Source organism: Lutra lutra, chromosome 16 (assembly GCF_902655055.1).
Source record: "Lutra lutra chromosome 16, mLutLut1.2, whole genome shotgun sequence".
NCBI lineage: Eukaryota > Metazoa > Chordata > Mammalia > Carnivora > Mustelidae > Lutra > Lutra lutra.
The window spans coordinates 48,823,139-48,846,340 of record NC_062293.1 but is presented as its reverse complement, the minus strand read 5'-3'; the positions used below and the strand labels follow the sequence as shown (position 1 = coordinate 48,846,340).

General features: G+C 56.4%; 1 protein-coding gene across 7 annotated transcripts in view; it reads right to left on the bottom strand.

Annotated features, from left to right (window-relative positions):
• MPRIP (myosin phosphatase Rho interacting protein) overlaps positions 1–23,202 on the bottom strand; it is a 151,889-nt gene that overhangs the window by 50,975 nt on the left and 77,712 nt on the right. For 6 of the 7 annotated variants that reach the window (XM_047707932.1, XM_047707929.1, XM_047707931.1 and 3 more), the window contains exons 4-7: positions 16,274–16,425; positions 11,305–11,389; positions 5,138–5,357; positions 3,854–4,013 (exon numbers count right to left, since the gene is read on the bottom strand). In XM_047707932.1, the coding sequence (XP_047563888.1) occupies positions 3,854–4,013; positions 5,138–5,357; positions 11,305–11,389; positions 16,274–16,425 (617 nt within the window). Of the gene's footprint in view, positions 1–3,499; positions 4,014–5,137; positions 5,358–11,304; positions 11,390–16,273; positions 16,426–23,202 lie in introns of all 7 variants that reach the window. The other variant, XM_047707927.1, reaches the window with a different exon arrangement.

The window sequence follows — 23,202 nt, the reverse complement described above, 5'->3', positions numbered from 1 at the left end:
AAACAATGCACTCTTTGCTATTGTTAACTTGTTCTGGCCTCTTCTGCCTATAAAAGTCCTTTATTTTGTACAGCTCTTTGGAGCTCCTTTCTGTTTGACAGATGGGATGCTGCCTGATTCATGAATTGTTGAATAAAGCCAAGAAGATCTTTAGAATTTACTCAGTTGAATTTTTTTTCTTTTCTTTTCTCTTTTCTCTTGTCCTTCCTTTTTTTCTTTTACACAATATTAACGTGTCACCAAACCAGAGGCCTGTCCTCCCAGGGACACCCAGGCAAGTGCCCCAAGGTCACCTCATAGGAAGGGTTTTTACTTGCATTCTGGGCTAATGGCAGAGAGTAAAGGGGAAGCAAGGGCCTCTGAGCCCAAAAGATTGAAATCTAACCAAAGACTAATGTCTAACTCTGTAAGGAAAAAGAGGAAAGGGGCTCAAATTCTGAGACCCTGCCAAGAGACCAGCTTTTACTCAGGGAGGGCTACCATTAAAAATGGATCTCTGAGGATTTCTGCATCAAAGAAGGCTGAAGCCCAAGTGTAGAAGGCTCAGGGCTCCTAGGCCCTCTGCTCCTCTCTGAGCTCTGGTGTCCTAAGCTTCTGGAGAATCTCCTCCAGGCACAGAGCTTGTTCCCAGGCCGGCAGGGGCCGCAGCTGAGGGAGCACAGCAGAGGGTGAGACAGCGCGGGAAGCTCAGGCAGCAGCGGCAGCGCCTGTGAACCACAGGAAGCTCTTGTCAGCGCTCTGCCTGGTCAGGAAGAGGGTGTCGCGTGCCCCGCCATCCTAGAGGGGTTTGGGGAAGGTTCCAGGCCCACGCACAGAGCTAGGTACCATCACTTGCAGAATGAGAGCCCCTCCAACCGTCCCAGAAAGTGGCAGGAAGGCCTCGAGGAACAGCGGCCCACCAAGGCCCATGCGGCTCGCATGCTGCAGGCCTGCAGGGCTGCTGAGAGAGGAGTCAGAGAGGAGGAAAGGGAAGTGGCGCTTAGTGCAGCCTCCACACACAGTGGGGGTTTCTGGGCCGGTCGGCCATGGCTTATTTCGGCTTATCTGGCAAAGCGAGCGAGCGGCCTGTATACTGGCTCCCGAGGTACTGCAGGCGTGGCCGCAGAGGTCTCCCTGGGCTGGCGGACGGCACAGAAAGGAGACACCTGCACCTCGGCTCCGCTTCCCCTCCCCAGGTTCCCAGCCTAGGGGACGTGAGGACCGCACAAGTGCCAGTGCTGGTGTCAGTCACCAAGAACTCAACAAGAGCTACGGCCTCCCCAGGCTGGTTCAGCAGTGACTCACCATCCAGGAAACATTCTAAAAGCTCTGGAGCAAACGCGAAGAGCAGAGAGGATCGGCCTGTAAAGGCTCCCTTCAGGGCCACGGCTTGTCAGGAAACCAGCCCCCACTGTCTCCCCAGCCGGGCTCCCGGGCAGCCGGGCTCAGCGGCCACTCTGGATAGCTGCGGCGGACGTCCTGCCAATATGCGGTTCTGCTCTATTCAACCAGGACCCAGGGATCCAATCAAGCACAGGGAGGGCTACTTGGGACCAGAGCGCAGGCCTCGCAAAGTGACAGCAGCCAGTCAGATGTCATTAGGGTAAGAAAGTGACATTACAGTGTTAGGATGCAGAACTGCTGGGCTCCAGGGGTGCCAGTACCCAGTGAAAACCCATGTCATGGTTGCAAGGAGCATGCAGAAAGTAAAGTCCCGGAGATGCCGTCTACCCCCAGGAGGCTAGACAAGAACAAGTTCAAAGCCAAGCAGGTGTGCTGAATGTTAATTCTTTGGTCTGCTGCTACCCCAGGGCCTAGCTGCCCACTCAGGAGCCTCCAGGACCTGCGGTCTACCTGTTGGCCAGCGTGAAGTCTCCCCTGCCCTGGCCCACAGGCCTCCTCAGTGTCGGCAAGCCCCTCCACTGATATATTTACTCAGGTGCTTGAAGGACAGCCTTGGCCCTCTCCTGGTCACATCAGAGAGAGGGCGCTCCCCAGTTAAAGGCCCAGAGTGGAGGTATGTCCTGGCTCTGCTGTACCAGGGTGTTACCTTGAGGAGTCTTCCCACTTCTGAGCTCCCATCTCTATGTCCACACACTGGGATATGACACAGGACCTCTCGGGGTTACTAACCAAACAAGAAGACAGCCAAGTGCTTGGAGATCACCTCCCAGGCAATAGGTCAGCTTCCTTCTCCCTCTGCCTAGGAATTAGGCACATCTGCTTTCTTCTCTTTTTAAGACCAACAACTCTGGGCATCTCCTCCTTATTCTGGAGGTGGGCCCCGGGGCTTTGGGAGAGCAGGTGTGTATTAAGGAAAGGCACCCTGCTTGCGGCCAGCCCCTCAAGGGGGGAAGCCCGTTGCCACCCTGCCCTGTCCCCATAGCATGCCCCAATTCTGAGCTTTACTTAGGCTTCAGCAGGGTGGAGGGGACACTCGGAACGCTTTTGGAATTTAGGTCTGAATCTCCCCCCCGCCAAAGTGAACTTCTTTGGAAACCTAATGAAAATTATGGCTTTTCTTTTCCCAGAAAAATGTACATATGGACTCTTGAATCATTTAGAGGGGTTCGTGGACCTTTGGCAATTCATCCCTGGACCTGGGTCAGAACCCTGTTGTCAGGGCAAAGGCTCCATTTACTGACTCAGGGATGGAAGCTCCTTTCAGAAGAGGGCACTCTAGCACTCTGGTCTAGGACAGGGCCTCAGACATGGAACCAAGCTCTCTCCCCAGCTCTCTGGGAAGCACAGGGCCAGTGGAACAAGAAGGGAGGACAGAGCACTCCTCTCTTCAGACCATGCCTCTGTCCCAGTCCCTGTCCTAGGTCCCCTCCCTAAAGCTTGTGCCTCTCCAGGAAACTGCGCTCTGCCAGCCTCCCGGTTTCACATTCCAGCCAAGCCTGGATACAGTGATGCTCCAGGGCACCTGGGAACATCACAGGCTGCCCACCCCACCGCCTTTCATGTCCTTCACCCGTGCCCAAGACTGGAGGGGCAAGGGGCGCTTCTGCCACCATCTGCCTCTCCAGACTCTTCCTGCCTCCATGGTCATCTCAGAGGACAGACATGGGCCAGGAAGGAAAAGATCCAGCCACACAAGGCCCAGGTGGCTGAGAACACACCGGGGGGCCCTTAAGGTCTCAGGGCCAAGAGGCACTCACAGGTAGCAGCCAGCCTCTGGCCCAGGGGTCTGGGTGTCCGGAGATGCTATGTTTCTGGCTACTGGGGCCTGAGAGTTCCGTGACTAGAATCTAGGGTCAAAAGGGAAAGCTTCCCCACATGCTCTGAACGGAAAGGGAGGACAAGTGCATTCCTGCAAGGAAGGCTTAGGGAACGTGGAAATGTGTATGTCAAAGTGTGTGTTTGTGTGTGTGTGTGAAGTGTAAAAAGCATGTTATAAGGACACAGGAGAGAGTGAGTGAGTGTGTAGTGTAAGGGAGAATGTGAGTATACACGAGAGACTGCATACAGGTGGGGGAGTGTGTCCATGGCACGTGTGGCCCTATAACCCACTCCTTACCTCCTCTCGTTGCCAAACAGACGGGCCACCTCTTCCCTGCCAGGGCTTCGGGCCCGAGTCCTACGCTCCAGCCGCCTTCTCTCCACCTGGAAGGCTTCTCGGTGGCTGATCCTGACGGCCTTAGGGACGTCGGCCAGGGCGGCATACTGCCTGCTGGCTTTAAAGGCAAAGGTGCGCCCCGGTCTCTCTGTTCCCCGCCCCCCAGCGCTGTCGGAGTCCATGTGGGTGGGGGGCCGGCTGGCCACGTCCAGGGAGCCAAGAGAGCTGCTGCAGACCATTCGGCCGGGGGTTCGAGAACCTGGGGAAGGAATGGGATGACCAAGCTCCTGGGAGGGCGGTCCGGGGCCACTATACCTGTTGTTGGGGGTGCTGGGGCTGGGAGGGGAGAGCGGCGGGGGCAGCTGCTGCTCTTCGGCCTTCAAGTCCTGCTTGGTCTTCTCCAGGGAGAAGTAGCCGCTCTCTACCCGGACTTTGCGGCCACAATCCATGCGGTCGCTGCTCATGGTGCTCTCCTCTGAAAGAGAGAAGGGGGAGTCAGGAGATGTACTTAGCCTGTTGCCACCTTTGGTTTCTGGGGACTTCTAAAAGAGCCTATGTAGATCTAAACAGGGGCCATCTCTCTACCTCCCATCTCTGCAACCACCCATACAGGGCTCCCCCAAGGGCAGAATCATGGGACAGAAACGAAATGTCCTTCCCACACATGCGCCTCATCCGTCTCCCTCTAAGCTGGCTGCATCTGCTACACTGTCAGGGGGTCCCCAAGCTTCTAGTCTGGGGGCCAGTTTGGGAGAGCAGGACCCCCGCCCAGGAGAGAAGCCCACTAACAACCACTTCTTACCAAACGTCACGGAGGAAATCAAGGGCTAACTGGCCGTTCAGCCTGTTACGGCATTCGGGGAGGGAAGAGGCAGAGGACTTCCGCGGGAACGAGAGAGTGCATGGGACTACCCATGGAAGACTCAGGCTGCTTCACCCTCAGCTGCTGCTAAGTGCCTTTTGGCCTGAATGAACTGGGTCAGTCCCAACTATCCCCTTGTCTGTAATGAGCTGGACAAAATGCAAATAGGAAAAGCCAGCCTATGTCATGCAGAGCCCTCCGGGGCCCAGAACAGGGAGGCAGAGACTGCTGCCCTGCTTCTGCTTTGGCGATTCCAAAGTGCTAAGTGGAGAGAGCAGAGCAAAGCCTCCCAGGCACCTGGGGGCCTGGCAGGATGGCACAGTGAGGAGAAGGACGAGGCTGCGCTCAGGACACACTGAGCTTCCAGGTTCTAGGCCAGGAACACAGGGCAGCCGTGGGGGCAGGAACCAGAGGCCTCCCTCCACAAGCCTCATTCCAGAGGGTCTGATTCTCACAACACACACCCGGGGCTGAGACAGCAGGTGCTACCTTCCTCCTTTACAGATGGGCCTTAAGAGCCAGAGGGGCAAGGCCAAGGCCGGAGCCCAGGAATCCCAGCCCCACCTAGGCCCAGGCCCTGCCAAGTGCTGATGGACACAGGTGAAGGAGCCTGAGGCCCAGGGCTCAGTGTCCCTGAGCTCTCAGTGCCAGCTGCATTGGGATGGCGGCCTGCTCCAGCACTGTGAGGCTGGCCACCAGAACAGGCGTGCAGACAAGCCATTCTGGCTCCCACTTACCATCTTTGCTCTCCAGCCCAGGTTCCCTCAGGGTGCTGGCAGCAGGAGGCTGGCTCGGGCTGGGACTCTGAACGGGACTGAGGCTGCTCCCATCGGGCTGGTCCTTGGCCCTCATTTCTTCCTGCCAGAGTGTAGACTTGGTGGTGGGGACCTTCTCAGCACTGGGAATACTGCTGCTACTGCTGCTGCTAGTGACAGCCACCTTGGCTGGCCCTGGTTCCTAGGGGAGAGAGCAGTGTGTGTGTGTGCAGCCCCGGGGCACACAGCCTGGGCTGGTACACCGGTCCTGGCTGCCTAGGCGCCTGGCTACGGGGGATGCCAAGGTCAACTACACCGTGTCGGTGGCCTGGAATCCCCAGAAGTGGAGACTCAGAGATATCTTGGTCAGGGCAAAAGCTCCACCTGGATGGCCCTGTGGCTTTTTGTCTTCCACAGCCCTAGTCCGTACGCCCGAAGTGCCGGGTCCCACCAGCCTCAGGCCAAATTCAGCACATACATGGAGCGAATATACAGGGTTTCTGCTTGGAGCTCTGATGCCAGACACATGCAAGCTCTCCCTGCCAACAAAACCACAGAGCCCAGAGCAGCTGACCAGGCATTAAAGGTGAGATAACAAGTGACTGGCTCAGAGTTCATCATTTCCAGACTTATAGGTAATTAAGACACGAGTCAGGAAAGATGGGACAGGGCAAAGAAAGAACACACCATTGAGATGGCCTGCTGGGTGAATGCAAAGCAGATGTTCATATAGATCCTAGGCCGGAGCCAGCCCTTGGCCTTCCCTGCCTCCCCCTTCTGGTCCTAGAAAGCTAAAGTGTGACACCTGGGACACTATGTGAAAGAAAGAGTCATCAGATATAACCCAAACATCCAATCTATACTCATGCCCTCCCACCTGCTCAGCCGCACAAACTAGATGGCAATTTGTAGCCCAGATGGGAACGGTGTCCATCCCATCTCTCCCCAGATCAGAGCTGGTGCTGCTCTGTGGGAGAAGCATTCATGTGGAGGTACTTGGCCAGATACAGAAGTCCATTTCCAGAGCATGCGGAGAACCTTAACAGCCCAAACCTAGAGTCCAGACTAGGGCAGGGCTGGGATCCCAGCTCTCCCACAGTACTACCTCACACCCTGGGCCCAACCCCCCTGCTTGGCCCAGGGTCCAGGATGCCAGCTGCAGAGCGCACTGCCAGCAAGAGCAAAAATTTGGCGCCCGGGTGGCTCAGTCATTAAGCCTCTGCCTTTGGCTCAGGTCATGATTCCAGCGTCCTGGGACTGAGCCCCTCATCAGGCTCCCCGCTCGGCAGGGTGCTTGCTTCTCCCTCTCCAGCTCCCCTGTGCTTGTGTTCCCTTTCTTGTGATCTCTGTCATAAAAACAAATAAACAAACAAACAAACAAACAAACAAAAACAAACCTGTCCTAGAGCTGTCTTCCACCAAACATGGGGGATAATATACAAATCCTCACCTTCCACCACATCCTGGTGGCCAAACCTCACTTTTAGAAACCTACCTTAACCCAATTCTGAGTAGGAGCCGTTGGCAAGCTGACACGGGTTCTGTGTCCACGAATCACCCGCACAGACCCGGTATCGATCAGCAGGCTGTCTGACAGCCATTGAGCATGGACTGTGTGCTGGGCTCTGGGGCATCACTGTACCATCCCGTCATATGCCGCAAGGGAGCCTACCTGGGTTGAGAGAACAGCCCACCGGGCTCACAAGGACGTACCCACCAGAGTGAGACTTCAAGCCCCTTCTACCACCTGACACCCTCAGGAGTGGCAGGGGGTGACAGGGGTGCTTTGGATGGGCAGTCTAAAGGACTCACCGAGAAGCCATGGCACCAGGTATCACAATGGGAAAAGACAGGCATTTTATCAGGTCCAAAACTTTCCTTAGCCTTGCAAGGATTCTAGGCCTCATGAGACGGGGTAAAGAAAAAGAAGCCTCTTCCCACAGACCCAGGACATCCCCGACTGCCCATTCGGGCACCAAAAGACTTGGCTTCCAGGAGAGTCCCTATAGTTCTGACCCACTTTGCAAGAAGTGGATTTCTTGAAATATAATGGCAATGGTTTTGGACAGTTTCCTGAGGGCTCCAACAGAACCAGGCTCTCACGATCTCAGGAGAGCTGGCCCTAGGGCCACCTGGACCTCCAGTCAACATACTGCCCTTAATCCATGTCCCAGCAATGCTTCCCTCAAGCAGAAGTCACTCCAGGTCCCCCTGCCATGGCCCCTTCCAACAATGGAGTCTCCTGTTCAAAGGCCGGAAGCCAGAGGCTGGGCATGCTCTGGTGGGCTCGGGACAGAGCTGCGTGGGGTGACGTGAAGACTGGTCTCGGTGAATCCGTCCCCTCTGTGGAAGATAGGCTGCGCCCAAGTGTAGGTAGAGGTTGCCAGAAAGGTCCAAAGAGGAAGAGGTGGCTGTGCTTTGGAGGGGGGCGGCCTAGGCTGCCAGAGCCCTTAGCCCCATGCTGTGGGTCAAGTGCCCACGGCATATGCACACCCCTTTCTGGTGCCTGGGTGACCCCCACAGTGAGGCGTGGGCTGGAAGGGATCCCCAACAGGCAGAGGAAATTCTAGGCCTGAGATCCGATGAGCCATGACAGGGAACTTGGAAAACAAATACATTTCTCGGCACCACATGGCTACACACCCACCTTCTGGCCCTGGGGCCTCCCAGCCTGTGCAGGGCTGGCTGCACCCACAGATCCCTCTCTGTGCTCCCCACTTCTGGAGAACTTGTCCCAGAGAATGATGGCCCTGAACGGTAGCCAAGGTCCATAGGCAGTTCTCTTTCTCTCCTTCAGAGCCTCTGCCTTCTACCGCCTCTATGCCAAGCCTTATCGCATGAGTGGAGAGAGAGGAACAGTCTGGCAGCAGGAACAAAGCCACACTGGCTTCCAGGAGAGGGGTGGGTGGGTGACACAGGGAAGCCTGATCTCTGGGTAAAGTTGCTTCTCTTCTCCAAAGCAGATGTGTGGTGAGTAAGACTTGGCACAGGCCAGGTTGGGGCTATGCGGCACTGCTTCTGCTCCCCACACGGTCACTGCTGCGGTGGGGTGGTGCTGGGATTCAAAATGACAAGAGACCACAGGTACCCGCTAAAGAGGAAGGAGGGAGAAGTGCCAGGTCCCCTACATGCTAGTCCCTGCATGGCTGGGACACCTGCACTGCTCAGGGTGATTGATGCTGCAGTGAGGTCCGTGTTCTTTATTTGGCTGCTGAGAAAGGGTTTTCAAAGCAGGGAGGAAAAGAGGACACAGGACAGGAAGGCAGGCTCCGGCTAATCGGCCTCTGTAGCCTCTATCTACGGGCTAAGCAGACACCCTCTCTAGAAGGGATTTTATAGAAAGCCTTCCTTTCTACTTTCCGGACACAGAAACCAAGCAAAGGCCCGACCTGAAGGAGGGAGACAGCCCGGAGTGGGTGTAGCAGCAGGCGCCCAGGTAGAAAACATGACGCTGGAGAAGAGGGAGCAATCAGAACACACGGGGGGGGGGGGGCTGAGAAGCAGCAGGGTACTGGATCAGGAGGGACATTCCTCCCGGCCCGCCTCGGCTCACACTGAGACATCTGTTGTTTTACAGGTCTCTGAAGAAAGGCCGAGAAGTAAGGGCCCAGCCTGGGAGGCTGGGGAGATGGGAGGAACCAGCATTCCCGAGCTCCACCTAATGAACCAAGCCTCCCAACCCACACACCTGGCAGGGGAGACAGGCGGCCCCTGACCTTGTCAGAGTCCCAGGTCTGGGATTTGGGGAGTGGGTGGTAAGATCTCCATCCTTCCTGTCTTAGTCACACCCAGAGTAAATCTCCTCCTCCTCCTCTCCAGACATCTCAGTATCAGGGAAAGTCTTCCCTCTTGGAGTAAACAGCGGCTAAGCAGCAGCTCTGGAAACTACAACTCTCAGGCCTCAGAGGCCCTGGCCAGGGCTAGACTGTCTCCTTGGTGTCCTGGCTCTGTTGGGGCCCCTGCCCCCAGCCTATAGGCTATCTGCTCCCCCTGCAGCCTGACCCTCACCCTCCCGCAGGACATGCTCTCAAAAAAGCACTCGAAGAGTGGACTGTCTATGACCGGAACGGAACTCCCAACTGCTCAAGACATCCTTGTTCACGTGGGACCCTGTGGATGCTCCTGCCTGAGTTCCCAGGGTAGGGCACAGCACAGCAATGCTTCCTCACCATACTGATTTTATCCAGAACTCCCTCAGGCCACAGAGAAATGAGGCCAGATACGGGGTCTTGGGTTCCGGCCTCTACAGGGGCCCTGAAAGCTTTAGGCTTCCCTCCCTGCTCTATTTGGGGCATCCAAACACCTTCAGCATCAGACTGTGGAGCGGAGGCCTGCCCAGAGATCCCCAACTCTTCTCTGGAGAGACCCCACGTGACCTTCTGACACTGAGTCACAGGGAGATGGGCCCTAGATGAAACCAGTGGAATCATATGTGATATTTCTGGGAGCAAGGGGCAGAAGGAAAAGAGCCCTGCCAGGCTGGGACTGCAGGGCTCAGAAGGGGAATAAGCAGAGCAGGCAGGGACACCCGGGCTCTAAGAGACCTCAGAGAAGTGGGTCAGCTCCTCACTCTGTGATCACAGGGCTCCCACCACCGACTGCAGAAGTGAAGCGCAGCCGTGGCTGGCCAGCACCATCTGGGGGGAGGGACAGGCAGGCAGGCGGGACACAACCAAGTGCCCTGGTCTGGGCCGAACATGTCTCCTGCACGCATAGTCACCTGACCTGGAGGCCGGAGCTCCGCTCCAGCACTGCTTCCACAGCATCACTACAGAAACGCAGAGCGCGAGCCTACACGCCATTACTCCGCTGGGGTTATTCTCTCAAACCAGGCAGTGCTGGGGCATTTGTGTGTGTATCTGCCGTTCCCCAGCAGGAAGCCCACTTTCAGTCTCCAGGAAGGTCTCTGACTGCATTTTGCTGACTTCTTGCCAGGTACGCTACCCTCCAGGGGATGCTGGCCTGAGGCCCGTTGGGGAGGGTGGACAGAGGGCAAACAAGGACCATCAGCTGAGAGTGGGCCCAGGGCTGCACTCCCTCAGGGCCCGTGCATGGCGGGGCCGGGGCAGGTGGGTGTGGGCTGGTGGTGGTGGTACCCAGGCCAGCACACACCCCCTGGTCCTGCCTGGGCGGACCTCTATCACTCGGTGAGGCAGAGAGCAGAGGCCACTAAGGACTGCTGAGTCCCCAGGGGTGGCTCAGGTTCCGTCACGGGCTGGCTCGTTGCCAGACTCTGGGCCTTGCGAGATGCCCAAGGGACCCCCATTCCCATCCTGCTCACTCTTGGGGGGTTGCTGTGAGGCTTGATCAGGCAAGGCAAAGCACTCAGTAACACTGAAGTCTGGAGCAGAGAGGAGCATTCGCTGAGCACCCATCAAGGGCTCATCGCTTCCTTCCATGCCCACAACAATCCTGTAACTGGGTGTCCAAAGGCCCATTCTGTAAAGCAGTTCACTGAGGCTCAGAAAAGTTAATTTGCTCCACCAGGGCCCCAGGAGTGTGAGGAGCATGGCATGAAGAAGGAGAGCCCTTCTGGGTGCCTGTGTCCCTGCAGACAAGGAGAGTGGCCTTTAGGGAAGGATTAGAGCTGATGGGACCTATCCAAGCCATCCCCCCACTTTGGTCAAATGGAAGTTAGGGCAGGGGCACAAAAGTCAAGGTCTTAACAGTTTTTTGGTCAAAGCCCAGAGCAGGAACAGGGTCCCCTGAGAGCTCCTCACTCAGCCAGGATGCTCTACGACCCTACCTGCCTGCACAAGGATACCCACGTACAGCAAGCAGCCCCTCTGAGCAAGCCCTCTGCTCCCTAGCAGCTGGCAGGACAGCCAAGGAATGGACATGCCATCATACCGCCGCTGCGCACCAGCTCCCTCACTGCAAAGCTCCTGGGCTGGCCCCGGAGCACATGATTGAGGCCACCCTATCCTGTGGGGGGTCCTGTCCTGTGGCCTGGAGAGGAGCATGCAGGTCTCAGCCTACAGACCGCTAGAGGGAAGGAGAGCCCATGCAGGGCTCATAACCACTTTAGCTGCACTCCCATCTGGATCCTTTTTCTCACCCCTAATTTTAGACTGGGTTCTGAAGTCTCTTAACCTCGTGGGGAGCTCTCACTTCTTCCTAGCCCCACTGATGGACACCACTCTACCTACCTGTGGTGTGGGAGGCTCCACTTTCCGCTTCTTCTTTTGGTTTTGCTTATTGGTCCTGGGATAGACCATGAGCATCTCTAGCCATCTGGGGAGAGAAGAGGAGGGATCAGATCCCTGCGCTCAGGACTTGGGAACAGTACTGGGTGGTCTAGGCAGCAGGCCAATACTTCCTACTTGAGGGTGCCCATCCAGTGTCCAGGCCTCTGGGCAGTGGAGCATGGCAGAGCATGACCCAGACTTGAGCCAGCCACTGCTGGGGAAGTGCCGACAGTGCAGCCCAGGACAAGCACAGGCTGTGCTGGGACCAGGCCCAGATGCTGACCCCACAATGACCATAGTGCAGGTGGAGAGGGCCCGGTGACCGGCCCTAGATGTCAGAGCACATCATGGTTTCCATCGCTGACCCTATCTTTGGGTTTAGACTTGGCTTTAAAACTGTCCTCCCATGGTAGATTTGGCTAAGGCACAGATGGGCTGCTACTGAGTAGCATTTAGAGCTCTAGAGGCAGGAAACCAGCAGCTGTGCTACCTAAGTTCTCTGTGGCAGGTCACTTCCAGGGGCTGAGCAGCTGACCTCCCAGACCCATTCATTCACCTCTGGGCCCTACCTGCACCCTGAGGGCTCTGGGCACCTTGGCTTTGGGGAAGGCCCAGCAGAGCTGCCCAGGGACCCACTCCAAGGCCCACAAGTTGGGAAGTCCCCTCTGGACCAGGAGCAGGGAAGGCAGCGGGTGAGCATGGGAAGAACAGAGGCTAAAGGCAGGAGGCCTGATACAGAGCTGGCTCTGCTACTTTCTAACCATGACCTTGGGGGCTCCCTGTGCCTCTAGGCTTCAGTCTCCTCCTCTCTGAAAGCAGGGGCAGATTAGGCCATAACACGTCCACTGCTTGCCTCACTGGAGCTTCCTTAACATCTGGAAGGGTTGGATGAGGGGGACAGGAGGGGCTGGTGGTGAAGGGTGCTCTCTCCAGAGGGTTAGGTACCGCAGGAGACTCTGGCCCCACTCTCCCTGGACCCTGAGGGTCTGTGCTGGGCCTGCTGCCACCCCAAGCCTGGGACGGTGGCCGAGCCGCAGTGTGAGGCAGAGCCTGCCCCGCCAGCACCAGCACTCGAGCCAGAGTCAGGAAGGAGGGCTCCTGTATTTAGCACCCTGAGGTGCTTCTTAAATCGGGGGCAGAGGGAGGGAAGTTGGTCACAGTCGGTGACCTTCTAGGATGGCCTCAGGAGGGTATGCTGGTTTTGCTGTTGAGAGCTAGGGAAGTGGGCTTGGGCGTGGGGAATAACAGCATGTGGGGTGAGCGCAGCTCGGCTTCGAGCAGGTTGTTCTGTATTTGCTGAGAGCTTGAATGACTCTGAGCACATGGAGACCTGAGGCACAGGCCCTGTGGGTCACTCCTCTGCGGGCTGGCCCCAAAGCAAGAGGAGGCATGACTGTGTCTGCAAGGCCTGCAGGTGAGCAGACTCTCAGCAGCTCACTCACATAATCTGAGGAACTCACACACATGTGGGGTTAAAAGACCTGCTTTCCAGCCTGCCATAGGGGCTGACATTCCTTGGGTACCCCGGGAAGCTGTGTCTGCTGAAGACCCCTCTCAGAGCTTTACTTAGGAGATGAGGAGAGACTGCTTCACAAAGTCCCCTCACCCTCCAGGGCCCCAGGAGCACGGGGGCGTGACAGACAGGTGCAGGTGGCCCAGCTGCTGTCAATCGGCAACACGAGCAAGCAGGCAAACTGGCAAGCCCGAGGGACGGGGCCTTGAGGGAAGAGATCTGCACCAAGGTGGCACTGCCGACTGACCGGAGCTCAGTGAGCTCCTGTGCCAGCCGGAAGAAGGCTGCAGACTGGGGGCGGGCTGGGGCTGGCCAGGACAGATGATGGAATATGTCCCTTGTGCTGGGGTTTCTTACAGAAACCCCAGTTCTTACAGGAAGCATGTAACGTCCTTCAGATGTGTCACCATGTAAAATACACCGAGGGAAGAAAGGCAAGGGGCGAATACGGACACGGGACCGGTGGTGGAAGTGAGTGCCAGGACACAGTAGGGTGGGTTCCCCACCTCTGATGGCAGAGCCAGGATGAGTGAGCCGAGGGGGGCAGAACTGTGAGGCAGGAACACAGAGAAGGGGAAAGATCAGGCCCAGCTCAGCTGGAGTCCCCACCCCACCCCACCCACTCCTGCTTACATCCCACCTCCTCTGAAAGACCTGTGCTAAGTTGTGCCCCAAACATCCCGAAGGCCCGTCCTGGCACAAGAGAGTGGGAAAGAGAACCACCAACTCTCTCCATCCAGCTCTGGATGAGAAGCCTCAGGCGGCTCAGAAGCCTCTGTTCAGAAAAGAACCCAGAAAGAAGTCTGGATGGACTGTCTCTAACTACCCCTGCTCTAAGTCAGCCCAGAGGAAGTCCGTACCTCATTAGGGAGTTGGGTCTCAGGGTCTAAGAGCCCAAGGTGAGATTATCTGGCAAAGGAACTGTGCAAGGTGGTGAGGATGCCAAGGGCGGCATGCATCCAAAGGTGAGAGGCAGAGGAAGGAGAGGAGATGGAGGAAAAAGAAGTCTGTCCCCAGAGCACACTACCCGATGTGACTCTGTAAAGGAGGCCTAGTGTACCAGTAGGTGGTGAGGAAAAAGAAGCTGTTGCTGGGGGCCAGGGACAGGTTGCCATGGGGCAAACCCTTCCTGGTGGGGAGGGATGAGCTAGGCCCATCCCCAGGATGAGGACAGGGGAAAGCTCTGCATATGCCTCTGAGCCACCGCACAAACCTGGATGGCCCAGCCAACATGTGGGACCCAGAGAACACACACATCTGGTGTCCTGGTCCACCGATGACCTTGTCTACTCCAGCTGCACAGGAATGGCAGTCCCCCATCCCTGTACTTGCAGTGTCCTTAGGAGAGGGGATCAGGACAGGCAGTCCCCTGGCTTGTGGTAGGTGCCTGATGGTAGGATTTGGGCCACCTGGCAGAGGCTGCGTCAGCTATCAATTTCCTCATGCCATGTAGCACACCACGACATCAATGACCTGGGTCCCCTGGCTCACACATGCCCCAGCCTGTCCTGGGGACCCTGGACACCCCTTCCCATACCTCATGCTAATCAGGATCCTCCACCGGACCTAATTCCTCAGGGGAGGGCTAGGTCTCCCCCAAGGAATCCCGCCGGGCAGTGGCACCTCAGTGCAGGCTGTCTGACTGCCAGACAGGGCTGCAGCAGCAGGTGTGAGCCAGGAAAAACGAGTGGTTCCCCGCTGTCCCTCATGCCTGTAGAATGCCCTTCGTCAGGGTTCTTGCATTTCCAGAGCTTCAGTCTCCCAACTGTAGAATGAGGGCTCTGTAAAAGTCCTCTCTCCGTATATTTAAAAAAAAATTTTTTTAAACTAATCTCCACATCCAGTATGAGGCTCAAGCCCACGTTCCCAAAATCAAGAGTCCTATGCTCCCTGAGCCCTCTACACTCCTAAACCATATGCTTCTAGAATTAAAAACAGGGAGAGGAAGAGGCCAAGCGGTCCTGCTGTTTGCCCCTAGGAATTAGAAATGCAAACCCTCTCTCCAAGCACGAAGGACTCAGGCTGAGCTGGCAGCCCCAGCATAGGGTCCGCTGGTCACTCTGCAATGCAACTCTGGCCCTTGGCTCCAGCCTGGCACAGCGTGGATTTAAACTTCTGAACTCGGCAAAACCTGGGGACCTTCTGACCACTGTTCTCACTTCCTCATACAGCAGCCTTGGCCTGAGATCCTGAAGCTCAGCCAGGGCTCAGAGTTTTTTGTACTTGTTGAAACCAAAAGGCTTCACCTTCTAGCTCCCTCCATTCTGCACTACAATAATCAGCCCAGGATCCCTAACCGCCCACCCCGACCACACCCCAATTCACTTTCTCTCAAAGCTTTCTCGGCCTTAAAGGACCAATGGGATTCTCCAAGATCCAGCGCCCGAGCTCCTGGCCAGGCATGCTGAGCCTGCTCACTGCACATGTACTGTGGGGCTAGGTCGCATAGAGCTGGTAACATGCGCCTCAGGAGTACGGACTTCCGGAAGGCACACACTGTAGGAGCTCAGCAGCATGGAGCTCTGCTTGCCTGGACTGTCAGCTACCTGAAAACCCGGTCCCCTTCCACCTTCCAGGGTTTCCCCTAAGCCTCTGACCAGGGCAAGGCCAGGGCAGTGGTGTGACTCAGGGACTGCCTATTCTTCCCACCTGGACAAAGAAGCAAGGGCCTATAGCAGCACCGGAGTGACTGCTGTGGTAGGCCCCGAGGATGAGGAATGGGACACAGCCCTCCACCCTCAAGGACCTACTGCTGGCTAAAGGAGGCCAGATGTGCGCCCAGACAATCTGCATCTTTCATAAAGCCAGCTGATGGTGCCAAGTGCCTCACGGGGGCAGGTTACCTGCAAGAGCGGACACTCAGGCTGAAGGATGGGGGGGGTCATTTCAAACTGAAGGCAAGGTGGGAGGGAAGGCACAGAGCTGGTGGGCAGCACAGGGGTGTGCAGTGATAAGCAGCTCGGTAATGAGGGACACAAGGGTGGTGGTGGTGAGGCTGGAGGGCTGGGAAGGGGCCTCCTGGGCCAACCAAGGAACTTGCACTTCACTCCCAGGTGATGGGGCTTCGGGCAGGAGAGAGGCAAGGTCAGGTGTGCTCTGGGGACTGAAACCCTCGTGGTCGAATGACACATGGGTGGAGAGTTGATAATGGAGGTGGGGCAGCGCCAGCAGAGGGAGGCCCCCGGGGAAGTGGGACACGAGGAGAGTATGAGCACACAGGAATGACGCAAAGACAGGTGCAGGGTGAGGCCAGTTTCTGGTGTGGTGACCGGGTACATGGTGGCAGTGTGAAGACAGAGGGGACTCAGAAGAGGGAACACGTGTGGGGAAGAAAGTGATGGCAATCTTGCCAAATTTGTGCCAGAGAGAACTGGCCCAAAAACCTGCTGGTATGCAGAGGTGCTGGGGCAGACTCACCCGCTGATGATCTCCTTGGTTTCCGCCCGGATGAAATGTTCCTTCTCAGGGGTCAGAATGCACAGGGAGAACTTCTGACCTGTCCGGCCCTCCCCATCCACCACATCTGTGCACTGGTTCATGTTGATGGTGCCCTGAGGCAGGGTTGTGGGCTGCAAAGAAGAAGATGGGGCGGGGGTCACGCAGAGACCAGCACTCAGGGGTCAGAGTATGGCAGCATGGGCTGTCCCCACACCCCCAGGCCCTCCCGGCCCTCTGGCAACTGTGTGGCTCCCCAGTTACAACAGGGGCACAGGGTGGTGCTCTGCCTCGTCCCCACCCTCATGGCCCCACTTCTGTCCTAGCCGTCCCAGAGAGGAGAGGTGACAGGCCTGCTCTTCTCAGAGGACATCCAGCTGGACATTCCCTCCTAGTGGGAGAACAAGACCCCAGCTAGTAGCGGGGAAAGGGAGAAAGGCAGGAAGGGGACAGCTCCGTAACGACAGCTGGGAGGACAGAGGCAGCCAAGAGTCTGGTCTCCCAGGGGTTACAGCTCCGAGAGAGAGAGAGCAGTGAGAAAAAGCTCCAGAGGAGGTCGTTCCAAAATAGCAAGGTTATTTTTAGAGGCACGGAGGGAGCCGGAGAGAAGCCACATCCTGGAAGGCGGGCTGCGGGGCTGGCAGGCTGGAGCCACAGTTATCAGAGATGCTGTAGAGGCAGGCCGAGCCCACTCAGGGCAGGTGACCCCTCGCCACCTGGTGGGACTGCCCAGCCCAACGCCGGAACAGCGAATAAAAATTTTTTCCTTTTCTGACACTGTCAGACACTGAAATGAGAAAAAGAACACTGAGAACAAGCAAAGAAGACATTTAAAGGTTCCTGCTGGGGTGAGGGCAGCAAGGAGGACGTTCCTGGAGAGGATCTGTTAGCCCTGCACCCTCTGGCCTCTCACCTTTCCCCAAACAGGGAGGCACTCGTGGGAGGGAAGTGAGGCACCAGGGCTGTCACCATCCCAAGGGCAGAGAGCTCCTGGCCTGGAGTCAGGCAAGGCACTACCTTAATGCCCCGTTCTGGTGGTTCTCACAGCAGGGGAAGCCTTGGCCAGGACCCCTGGTGGTGTGGGCGACAAGGTGGGGAGGCTGCCCAACTTCCCCGGTAGCTGCCAGCTTCCCTACTGAGTGGCCCCCAAGGACTCGGCACTTCCTGAGCTGGGTCCCTGACAAAGTGGCAGGGGAAGAAATAGCCACAGTGGCCAGCTGGTGGCTGCTTTATCAGATGCCTCCCTCCTAAGGCTCTGAGGTAGGTCCTAGCCTTGCCCGGCTGCAAGCTCCCTGTTGCCAGGGCATGGGGAAGAGGCCTGCTCTGAAGGTCAGGATGCTGGGTTCGGTGTGAATGCCAAGCTCAGGCCAACTCTAACTGCTATTGGAAACCCTTCTTCATCTGCCAAACGAAAGGAAGCAGGAAGCTCCGAGACCCCCTCCAGCTGGAGTGCATATGAGCTTCCTGGTACTTTCCAGGCCAGCCCACCAGCATCTCTGATGCACTGCTACCCCCCTCCTCAAGCCCTGGTGTCCAACTACAGAAGTCGGACCAGAGGAGCACTGAGTGCCAGAGCCCTCACCCAGCATGGCTGCCAGCTTTCTGGTCCGCAGGAGGGGAAGGAAGTAAGGTTCCCAGCTCCCAAAACCCTTTCCTTATGGACCCTCTGGGCGCAGCTCAGAATGGAGGTAGCAGGGCAGGCGAGCCAGCCATGAGAGAACAAGGAGGCCTCTGTCTTCAGCTGGGCCCAGGGGAGGGGCCAGAGTCCCACTTGTGAGGGTGGGCCACACGCATGCTAGGATGCTCTTCCTCAGGAAAGCAGCCTTGGAGGGTCTCTCCTGGGCACTCTTGAAAGAGTCCTTGAGCTGGGAAAGGGGGCTTGTTGGGTTTTCCTGCAACCAACCAAGGGAGTTCTTCAGGAGCAGCGAACAGGGGGGAGGCCTGGGACCCACCCACTGGTCTTCTGGCTGGGGAGACCCATGAGCATGTAGAGGCTGAGCCCCCCTCCCCAGACGAGTGCTGTTCCCACAGCTTCAAGAGCGCACCCCTCCAACCCAGGGCAAGGCCTGCACGGTCCTCCTAGGCTTCCCCACCGCCTTGTTCCAATTCCAGTCCTTCCACTCTTCAGAATTTCTAACCCCAGGTCTTCTCTGGCATCATGCCACTGCCCCATCTGAACCCTCTTTGGGCGAACTAGGGGTCGTGACCTCTGCTCTCTCAGCTCAGCCTCCCTACGCAGAAGCACACACTCCCCGTTGGTACCGACAAGGCTCACGGATTCTCTGGGGTGGGTCCTCTCGTACATGAAACAGGGACACTGACGCCACGGGCCACTGTGAGGATTAGGGCCATGAGCAGGAGCACAGAGCCCAGAGCGGGAGAGGGGAGGGCAGAGGAACTTTTCCAAGGTGACTTTTCCTCCTTTGTCCTTGATGACCCACCCAATGCTTGGACTCATGGGTATCATAGGTGCCAGTGTATGCCCACCTGTGACACAGGGATGCATGGATGCAGTAAGTTATCTGTGCCAATACCTTATAAACTATCTCACACACACACAGGTAAGCCAAACAGGGACAGTAAAACACGCCAACAGAAATTCTAATACTTTCTTCTCCCTATGCTCTCTAGTGGGCCATCTGAAGGCATGTGCTCATCTCTAGAAACTACCGTTCCAGGGCTTGGTGGTCATGAAACTGCTTGCCATCCCCTCATGGACAGTCACTCGGTTTGCTGGACACGTGGCCATAAGCTAGTGATAAGATTTCCCAGCTAGCCCTGCAGCGGAATGCGGTTATGGGACCTAGTGACAAACCGTGCCCTTAGACTTCCGACAACCTCTCTGGGCCTCAGTTGTTTACGTATACAAAATGAGTTCTCTCCCTCCTTCCAGAAGAGCCTTCAGAGGTGTCAATCAAAGGCAGATATAACAAGCTACAGCTGCAGGAAATGAACATTTATTTACTACCCATGTGTCTCGTGATTACAATCTCTCTCATGCTTCCTTAAACACTACTCATGAGGTGGGCATAATCTAATCCTGTCGCATACAGGGAAGAGGGAGGAGAGTCAACAGTGGTCAGAAAAGAAGGGAGATCCAGAAAACCGACCCTGGCTGGCCCTTGGCAGGCGCTGTGGAAATAGTTCCTACTGAGTCTCAACGGTGCCACCTGCCGTGAAGCGGCTCACTATCCCAGGTGGGTACCGAAGGCCAGGCTCCCGGCCAGTGCGTCCTCTCACGGACCACTCCCACGCCCCTCTAACACTGTCTGTACCGCCACCCTCATCTGCCCCTTCACTAGGCTGCGCTCAATCTCAGCTCCTGCACCCAGAGCTTGGGTGCTTCAACCAAGGGCCTCCAGAAAGCCCCCAGGCCCAGGTGTGACCCTCCCCACCTCAGGGCAGGAGCAGGTCATACCCGTCCACAATCTCAGCACGGAGGAGAGAACGGATCCTTGACAACCCATCTCCGAGCTGGCCAGCCCCTCTGCTTGAAGGGCAAGGGCAGATATCTAGGCTGCAACCCAAATCCAGCCAGAGGGCACCCCTCGCCCCCATGCCATATGCAAAGACCCAGCTCCATCCGACAAGCTCCCTGCTCTCATTCCCCACCTCCAGCTGTGAGGAATCCAGGCCTCCTACCAGGCTGAGCGGCACCCAGTTTTGCTCGATTTCAAAAAAGGGATGGCTGTCTGCAGGCCTTCAAGCTCGCTGTGTTGCCAAGTTATGGGTTAACTCTTTAGCCAGCAATGTCACCAGATGGCCCTCTAGCCATCTGGGGGTTTCCAGTCCTCTTCTGGTCTCCACACGACACCAGCTAAAATGGCAGAGCTGCGGCAGTGTCAACGAATGCCCAGGCCGGAGACCACGTAATCATGAAGTGACCAAGCCGGAGGACTAAGACAAGGGCCTCTCTCTGCGGATGTGATGACATCCTGCTGAGAACCCAGCCCTCCTGTCATCCACCCAATGGCCCACAAAAGGCCAAGGAAACCTCTGTCCACTGCTGGGCACTTGTCAGACGCTTGCTTTGAAAGATCCTCCCACAGCAGCCTTACCCCCTAGATACCCTCCACCCCCATCCCTGGCCCAAGCAGGTGCACTTTGGGGAAAACAGGTAGCCTCCACTTCTTGTTGGAACCTGGAAGTTTGGAAGGTAAGCTTCTCTCAGAGAGAAAGAAGAGGAGAGTAGGACAGAAGTACAAAGAGGTGCCATTTAGAGCTACAGGTAGGGACCCTTTCCTCCAGGAAGCTGTACTTATACAACCAGAGGTCAGGTAAAACTTGGATAGAATGGCCCACTTCTCCATTCAGATGGGGAAACAGAGACCCACAGAAACAAAGGCTTTCGCCTAGGGCAAGGAAGTGCTCACAGAATCTCAAGGTCAAAAGTGCCTTTCAAGGTGAAGGCCAACCCAGTGCACTGCAGGTCCAGCAACTGTTCGTGTATTTCAAACCTGTCTGTCCACAACTGACTGAGAACCCCACATTTCACGCTGGGAAGAACAGGTGTATGGGCACGCACACACACACAATGAAAAATCGGGGATCAAGACTTTTCCCACCTGTCCTGCACTCCGTATTATTGCTCCATTACACTCCCCACGACCCACTTAAGGAACAGCACAAGCAGTGCTACTCGGTGACAGTGGTCAGCCAGCACCTCTGCGCACTGCCGGAAGTAGGCCTGAGTACGCTCCAGGTAGGACAAAAAGACTCTCCTTGCAGGAGGAGCCACTGCGGCAAGAATAATCCCAACTGTCTTCTGGGTCCGCCAGGGCCCTGGATAAGAGCTTACAGGTTCACCCTGCTGACAGCCTCAGGAGGAAGGCACTGTGATGGCTTGTAAGTGGGGCCCAGAGGGATAAAGGGCCCTGGAACCACTGGGGTCACCCAGGACAAGTGTGGCCCAGGGTTACTGCAGAACCTGTCAGCGGGCAGGATCAGACATGGCCTAGGCAGGAACACGAGCTCCCTTGCCCTCCCCAGAGAGGGGGAAAGCAGCTCCCATAAGCTCCTGTACAGAGGCTGGCCGGGCAGCTACACCAGAGGCTTGGTTAGGCCACCTGAGTCAGGTCCAGGGAGAGACCACATACATCCTTTCTTGAGGATTAAAGGAGGTCAGACCGGAATTTTCTGTGGAAGGAAGGTGTCCCATAGGGAGCTTCCCTGAGTACTGCACCCCATCTCAGGCACCCCTGGAACCCCATGCCCTGAGAGGAATACGTGCTGGTCAGGACCACAGAGACTTGTCTCTGGCTCTTCCTACTACCAAACTGCTCAGAGTCCTGACTCAAACGAATCATGAGTCCCTCTCGCAAGAGGTGGACACCAAATGCCATCTAGGTGTAGAACAGGCCACCTGATGCTCCGCCCTCCAAGGCCACAGTTCTCCCTAGTGTGCAGCTCTCTTTAGATGGATAGCCTCAAAGTCCAAGTTCTCAGAGAAAACTGGAAAGACTCATGGAAAAGGAGTCTTGAGACATAACCACGAAACCACCCTGAATCGGAGAGCAAAAGCCCCCACTGGCCCCTCTGGCAGCTCGAAGAAGGCTTCCCCCAACCTCAGCCAGGGGCCTCAGGGCAGCAGGGAGGGACGAGGAGCTGTTGTAGGTGCCCGCCAGGGCCGAACTGCTTTCCTCCCGTTGCCTGCATGGCCAGAAGCCAGTGAAGTTCCCTGGCCAGGCGTGTGGCCAGCCTCCCCTGGATCCCGCAGTCCTCGTGGCTTACCGGGCAGTTTCACAGCCATCCCCCACACCGGAGCTGCCAGCCGCACACAGCAGCCCCGAGGCCGGGGTGCGCCTGCAGCCTCGCTGCCCGGCCTCGGATGCCAGGTCTGTCTGTGCCTGTGATCTCACATGGCCTCCTCTGCAGGAAGCAGTGACTCTGCACCCCTTCCTGCCCTTCAGGACTCCAGCATGAACCCTAACTGCTGCAACTCTGCCCGCAGGAGGCGGCTGGGCCAGCCATGCTGGGGGCTATGGCATGGAGAACTTATCAGCTGTGGACCCATCACCCTGGGATGGGGGAACCAAACATGACCATGCTCCCAGGCCCTTCTTCGCCACAAAGGCTCAAGAATCTAATGTAGCCTCTGGGCTTTACGTTTCCAGTGCCTATGAGACTAGAAGAGCACCACCCTCAGAACAGAATCCTAGCTCTGCCAATCACCATGAAAGTCACTTTGGGTAAGCTGCAAAGTTTAAGCTTCAGCTTCCACAAGTGTAAAATAGGATTAACAATATCCTTTACTTCAAATGCAAAATGGAGCAGCTGCTGTGGACAGCAGTCTGGAGATTCCTCAACAAGTTAAACATGGAGTTACCAGATGACTCAGCAGTTCTGCTCCTAAGTTTACGCCCCAAAGAACTGAAAACAGGTTTTTGAACAAAACATACACAAATGTTCGTAGCAGCACTATTCACGACAGCCAAAAGGTAGAAACAGCCTAAATGTCTATCAGAGGATGCACGGATGGGGTGCCTCGGTGGCTCAGGCAGCTGAGCACGCAACCCTTGGTTTTGGCTCAGGTTGTGATCTCAGGGTCATGGGATCGAGCTCAGCGTTGGGCTCCATCACTCAGCAGAGAGCCTGCTTCAAATTCCCTCCACCTCCCGCTCTGCCCCTCCCCGCACTCACACTCTCGAGCTCTCTAAAATAATTAAAAAAAAAAAAAAAAAGTCAAAAACAAAAAGAACAAAATGTCTAGCCATAAAATAGAATGGTATTCAGCCATAAGAAGAATGAAACACCGACACACACTTCAATGTAGATGAAAACATTACGCTAAGTGAAAGAAGCCAGAGACAAAGGGACAAACATTGTATGATTTAGTTTCAATGAAATATCCAGAATAGGCAAATTCACAGGGAGAGAAAGCAGATTAATGGTTGCTAGGGGATGAGTGGGGG